General features: G+C 39.3%; 1 protein-coding gene and 1 non-coding gene across 2 annotated transcripts; one reads left to right on the top strand and one right to left on the bottom strand.

The window, feature by feature from the left end:
* Positions 1–402: 402 nt before the first annotated feature.
* SMCO1 (single-pass membrane protein with coiled-coil domains 1) lies at positions 403–6833 on the top strand. The gene is made up of 3 exons (XM_042782129.1): positions 403–428; positions 5799–5948; positions 6389–6833. Exons 1-3 carry the CDS (start codon positions 403–405, stop codon positions 6831–6833), a joined length of 621 nt encoding a protein of 206 aa, XP_042638063.1.
* Positions 2658–2767, bottom strand: LOC122150811. Its single transcript, XR_006163868.1, has one exon. It is a non-coding gene; the product is annotated as a U6 spliceosomal RNA (small nuclear RNA).

The following is a 6833-nucleotide window of genomic DNA, read 5'->3' as shown; positions in this document are numbered from 1 at the left end:
GCACACATTTACCAGAATATATACAGACCTATAATAACATAAGGTGGTTGTGTTATGTGATATACTACAGCTCAATTTTCAAAGGCAAATATTACAGTGCATTCTAGGACACCTGTGTTCACATGGGCAGTTATTTGAAACTATATTTGGATGTACAGGCTATTAAAAGCTTCTTGGGCTGAATGACCTTTCAGGCAGAATTTAGATTGAATGCTCACGCTACTGCTGCCTGTTGCTGAGTAGAAGACGGCAGAAAAACCTGGATTCACAGCTCTGTTGAGTTTTTCTTTTGTTTCATTCTGTTCCATTTTGCTTTAAGAAGATGAACAATGAGACCACAACACTGATATCCTTGAAGGAGGCAATGAAAAGGTCACTAAGGGCTGCAGGGTGGGAATAAGCATGGGTCTGCTTTTCTGGGAAGAAAGGTAAGAGAGCCATATGAAAAAACGGCAAATAACTAGAGAGATCCTGATTAGATTTCTGTCTGTTAAGGTGGCTCAAGTCTTCTAAGTTAAAAGTATGTGAATCAAAAATAAAGAAAAATCTACTCTCAGGTGCTATAATCCCATTCAATTTATCTAATACCTACTGTACATGGGATATAAGATGCAAGGAATACAAAAAAATAAGTATAATGTAGTTTCTGCCATAAAAGAGCTCACAAACTGCACAAATGAAATCCACTGGTATCGAGTCAATTCCTATTCTTAGGGAGTCTGGAAGACAGTGTAGAACTGCCCCATAGAGTTTCCAAGGCTATAAATCTTTATGGAAGCAGACAGCCACATCTTTCGGTTAGTAGCCAAATGCTTTAACCACTGTGCTACCACGGCTCCTGTAGGGATGACAGAAATGTTAAAAAGTAATTATGATTTAATGCAATTGACCTTATAATGGTGCTGTTCCTAAAGCACTATGGAAACAAGGGAGGATCAATCAATTAATTTTGCCTTTGACACTAGGAGAAGGAAGGCTTCCTTGAGGGACATTTAAGCTGGGTTTTAAGAGTTAGTAAGAGTCTGGATGGAAGAAAAATATGGAAAGAAATTCCATAGGCTGAAGAAACAGTACAAGTAAGCAACAGAGGCTTGGAATTGCACACTGTATTCAGTCATTGATTAGATAGATGTCTCATGTGATGTGTTAAAGGACTGGCAGAATATAGAACAAAGGGTAAATAGGGCTTTGTGATCCTTATAGATGATATCACTGGACAAGTCAGGTGGCATAAAAGGCATATAAACAGTCTAATTACATAATTAACATTATGTTTTAGAAAAATATTTCCGGATGATAGATCAGGTGTGGCAGAGGCTGAAAGCAAGCGTCCAGTGAGGCTATTATAATCCTAGGTCCAGGTAAAACCAGGAAGAACAAAAAGAGGAACTGGTTTAGTGGGGATAGGGATGAGAAAATGCATTAGAGAGACATTAATGATGAGGAAGAAAAAGATGGTGAGACATTAATGACAAGGAAGAAAAAAATAGTGAGAAGTTGAGGCATTGTCCTAGAAAACAGCACTCAGCTTTGCAGACATGTAGTTTGGGACTTAATTAGGATGGCCTGAGATGTCCATCGGTGACAGGATTCCAAAGAACTGTGAAATTGTAAACTTTTATACTAATTAACAAGTTAGAGTTTGTCTCTAGACTAGACTTCAAGCTAGAGATGGCCCATGAACAATATACCCTTCCTACTATTGTTGTTATGAGCTCTGGTGGCATAGTGCCTGAGGCATTTGACTGCTAACCAGAAGGCTGGTGGTTCAAACCCACCAGCCACTCCTCAGAAGGAAGACTGGACAATCTACTTCTATAGTGATACCACCTTGGAAACCCAAGGAGGGATTACTATGAGTGAGATCTGACTCGACAGCAGTGAGGTTTTTTTTTGTTTGTTTGTTTGTTAGGTGCTATCAAGAAGATTCCAACTCATAGCAACTTAATGTACAACAGATGAAAACACTGCCCAATCCTGCACCATCCTTACAGTTGTTGCTATGTTTGAGCCTATTGTTGTAGCTGCTGTTCAGTGCATCTTGTTGAGGATCTTCCTCTTTTCTGCTGACCTTCTTCTTTACCAGGTATGATGTCCTTCTTCAGAGACTGGTCCTTCCTTATAACATGCCACAGTATCTGAGATAAAGTCTCAGGATCCTTGCTTCTTATTATTCTTATTATTTTTCACACTAGGGCCAGCCCTAGAAGCTCCAGTCATGGCCCCTCTCCTCATGTGAATGATTCTATGATGAAAAAAGGCATAAACTAATGAAACAAATGGGTATTTGTGGAGAGTAAAATCCATTCTTGCTATTCTGCCTTGGGGGTTAGATGTGGGTTAGAGTTTGGTTTGGAAAGAGATTTTTCAGTGGACAAAAGATCAGATCCTAAGAAGATGTTCTGAAGTTAAGCAAAAAGCAGGAAGGCTGCACTGAGACTGATAAATTTGGAACTTCTGAGTCTTCAAACCAGAAGACTTAACATGTAGCTGCAGCAGCTATTGAACTAAATGTTTGTACACCAACTTCCTCACCTGTTCTATCTGGTGGCTTCACTACAGGGAAGGACATACAACATTAGGAGATGGCAGAATACCTATTGTAGAGGTTTGTGTAACTCAACATATATTACAAGAAATAGAGGGAGCCACTGGAAAAAAACACGGAACGCTTCATGAATTTGCATGTCATCCTTGCACAGGGGCCATGCTAATCTTCTCTGTAGCATTCCAATTTTTTTAGTGTATGTGCTGCCAAAGAGAGCACTTCACTATCCTTGCTTCTAAGGAGCATTCTAGCTGTACTTCTTCCAAAACAGATTTGCTCATTCTTCTAGCAGGCCGTGTATATTCAGTATCCTTTGCCATCACCATAATTCAAGACATCAATAATTCTTCAGTCATCCTTAATCACTGTCCAGCTTTCATATGCACATGAGATGATTGAAAATACCATGTCTCTGGCCAGGTGCACCTTAGCCTTCAAAATGATATATTTGCTTTTTAATATGTTAAGGAGGTCTTTTGCAGATTTGCCCAATGCAACACATCCTTTGATTTCTTGACTGATTTCTGTGGGTGTTGATTGTGGATCCAAGTAAAATCTTTGAGAACTTCAATCTTTTTCTGTTTATCATATTGCTTCTTATTTTCCAGTTGTGAGGATTTTGCTTTCTTTCTGTTGAGATGTAATCCATACCGAAGGCTGTAGTCTTTGATCTTCATCAGTAAGTGTTGCCTCTTTATTTTCAGCAAGGAAGGTTGTGTCATGTGTATATTGCAGGTTGTTAAGTAGTCTTCCTCCAATCCTGATGCCACAAATTCTTCTTCATATAGTCCAGCTTCTTGAATTATTTGCTTAGCGTACAGATTGAATAAGTATGATGAAAGGATAAAACCTTGATGCATACCTTTCCTGATTTTAAACCACATAGTATCCCCTTGTTCTGTTTGAACAACTGCCTCCTGGTCTATGTGCAGGTTTCTCATGAGCACAATTAAATGTTCTGGAATTCCCATTCTTTGTAATGTTATCCCTAATTTGTTTTGATCCACACAGTCAAATGCCTTTGCATAGTCAGTAAAGCACAGGTAAACATCTTTCTGGTTTATTCTGCTTTCAGCCAAGATTCATCTGACATCAGCAATGATCTCCCTCTTTCCACACCTTCTGACTCCAGCTTGAATTTCTGGCAGTTCCCTGTTGATGTACTGTCATCAATATACACTTACAGGTCTAAAAGTTAATACAAAAATATACCAGAGGACATGATTTTGACTTTGAAACAGAGATTGCTGGCATATTAGGTTATACAAATTTAGACTTCTGCAAGACACACATTTCATATTGAGCCTTATCTATATGTAAATAAAATCCAAAGCAGTGAGAGTATTCTATCATAGTAGGAAAGATACTTGGTTCAACTTAGGACTGTTGAGTTTGACATCTCTATCCAGGTGGAGATGTGCAAAAGAGAGTTGAATATACAGGTTGAGAGCTCTGGTGACAGGTGGTAACTGAAGCTGAATTAGCTTTAGGAGTTTAGGACCAAGAAGAAAAGATGACCAAGGACAGAATTCTGGGCAATGGCAAAGGTATTCAGGTCACTGGGGACACAGAAGTTCAGGGAAGTGGCATGTGTGTTTATCCTTTCATGAAAGACAATGTAAGTGGCTTCAGGTATGTAAGCTCTAATTCTCTGGTTCATTGTGGTGCAAGTAGATGTAATTCCAGTGTCATAGCACCCTCTAATGCATGGGACTGTTGAGAGCTACTCAAATCCCCATGCTGGGTTACACAGCTCAGCATCTCATTCACTTTACAGATGTCAATCATACAAAACGTATTTTATTACTTCTGTTTAAAGCCTCAGCCAGGTGTTGGGGAATGGGCAAAAGATGTCCAGGAAATAGTCTCTGGTCTCCTCTCACGAAGAGCATACAGTTTGGTTAATGAAAATGTATTTCTACAAATAAAGTAGGATGTAGGGAGTGACAGATGGTTAAGGCAGTCCTTGTGAGGCAGGGAAAGGAGAGAGGGAGGAGCTCTCTAGGTAGATGGGGGATTCATGGAGGAAGTGAAATGTGAGCTGATTCTTAAAGGAAAGTTTGGATTTGGGTCATCTGAATGGGTAGATAAAGCCACCTTATTAAAAACCTGGTCTAAGCACTAGCTAGCTATATGACATTAGCCTCAAACTTTTTGAGGCTCAATTCTTCATCTGAAAACTGGTAAAAAGGACTGCTTTACTTCTTATGGTTATTATGAGAATCAAATAAAATAATGCTTGTATAAAATATTTTTTAGTACTGGAAAACTTTTTTTTTTTTTTTAGGATTTGGGTGAAGATTTACAGAGTAAATTCACTTTTCATACAGCAGTTCACATATACTTTGTCTCATGTCATTGACCAAAATTTACAATGCAGCAGCTCCCCTCCTACTTCCTCCCCATAGTTACCTCCTCCCAGTGTCCATCCCTTCATACTCTTCCGCACCCTGAGCTATCTCCCTGTGCATAAGCAGCCCTTCCTTCTCCCATGATTGTTCTCTCCAGGGCGTGTGTCTACTTGAGGTAAATGTTTAACTCACATGCCTGTACTTTGTTTGGCTGTGTATAAAATATTTTTTAAAGTATAAATGACAATACAAAAACAAGACACAGCAAATGATTTAAGAAATTCTACAATTCAAAAAGTTTGGCAAGAATTAAGGAATTAATGGTGGAACCACTGAGACTATGGCCCCTAGCTGCCCGTCATCTGGAAGTGAGCCCACACCCGTGGTTTCCAGCCAAACAAAAGACAGGCATATGAGTTGAACATTTACCTGAGATAGATATACTCCTTGGAGAGAACAATCATGGGAGAAAGAAGGGCAGCTTATGCATAGGGAGACAACTCAGGGGGCAGGAGTGCATGGAGGAATGGATACTGGGAAGAGGTAACTAGGGGGAGGAAGTGGAAGGGGAGCTATTGCATTGTGGTAAACCATGGTCAATGTCATGAGGTAAAGTGTATGTGAACTGCTGTATGGAGAGTGAATTTGCTCTGTAAATCTTCACCCAAATCACAATTAAAAAAAAAAAAATTATTTGAAAGGGAATTAAAAAAAAAGAATTAAGGAATTAAGAACAGGGGGGGTGGCTTCAGGGAATGACAAGTGGGAACATCTGTTCATAATTTTAAATTTAAATAGATACCAAAATACAATAATGGTTGTCATCAATGTTTTAGAGCCTTCTTTCAGGTAAAAACCTCACTTGACCCAAACTAACCCTTAATTCTTTTATCCTATAGAGTAGACAAAAAACTCCAAGCTTTAGAAGCACAATTCAAAGAACTAGACTTCACCAAGGATAATCTTACACAGAAATTTGAATATCATAGCAAGGCTTTCTCAAGCCAGGCAGCCCAAGACGAGATGTGGACAGCAGTTCTGACCCCAAGGTGAGTATCCAGTAAAAAATCAGTGGAATTTTCTGGTTTTGTGAGAACTTGCATTGGTTATTCCAGAATTTCTTAATATGGTTCCAACGATGGATTCTGAAGAAATAATATTTTCTCAGGTTTATTCCTTCAAAAAAGTTTAATTTGAAAGCCTGTTTATGTGGCAGACATGGCAGTACACATCTCATCATAGAGCTTCTTGCTTGCCAAAGTCTTAGTAACACAGAGATGGATAATGTAATGTCCCTGTCATTGAGGAACATAGAGTATGGTGGCCTGAGAGCTATGCTGTTCACTTTAGTACAGGCCCTATTTCTAAAGCAAGTATTTTCTAAAATACAACATCTGGTTTTCACAATGGGTTTGTACTTCTTTATGTTATCCTATTAGAGTACATTTTATCTTTGTACTGCTTAAGAAGTTCTCCACATTTTTCATAGGTTCACTTCGATGGAACTGAATATTTTATACAGCTATGTCGTTGAAGTGCTCATCTGCTTGCACACTCATGTGCTTGAGAAGCTGCCAGACCTTGTGAGAGGTCTTCCCACCTTAGCCTCCATCCTTAGACGGAAAGTCAAGAACAAACGTGTCAGAGTTGTATGGGAGTCTGTCCTGGAGGAGTTGGGGCTGCAAGAAGGAGATATCACAGCACTCTGTACCTTCTTTATTGCACATGGTAACAAGGCAGAACACTACCCTGCTAAAGTGAGACGGATGTACATAAGGGATGTCACTGTCATGATCACTAACATGGTAAAGAATCAGATTCTGCAGAATGGTTTACTGAAGGCTGTCCAGGTAGTTGAGAAGGGGAAAGCAGTGAAGACCTCCAAAGAGGAAAAGCCATCCCTAAAAGAGTTGATACCATCAGTCAAAAATTAA

Source organism: Orycteropus afer, unplaced genomic scaffold (genome assembly GCF_000298275.1).
Source record: "Orycteropus afer afer isolate SDZICR_OR568_19922 unplaced genomic scaffold, OryAfe1.0 scaffold00245, whole genome shotgun sequence".
NCBI classification, from domain to species: Eukaryota; Metazoa; Chordata; class Mammalia; order Tubulidentata; family Orycteropodidae; genus Orycteropus; species Orycteropus afer.
Note: the sequence above shows the minus strand (reverse complement) of the source record. Positions and strands in the feature narration are given on the sequence as shown.

Coding starts and splice junctions, on each gene's coding strand:
- SMCO1 (XM_042782129.1), top strand. CDS start 403: ATGGGTCTGCTTTTCTGGGAAGAAAG. Junction 429..5,798: donor CTGCTTTTCTGGGAAGAAAG/GTAAGAGAGCCA, acceptor TTTATCCTATAG/AGTAGACAAAAAACTCCAAG. Junction 5,949..6,388: donor ACAGCAGTTCTGACCCCAAG/GTGAGTATCCAG, acceptor CATTTTTCATAG/GTTCACTTCGATGGAACTGA.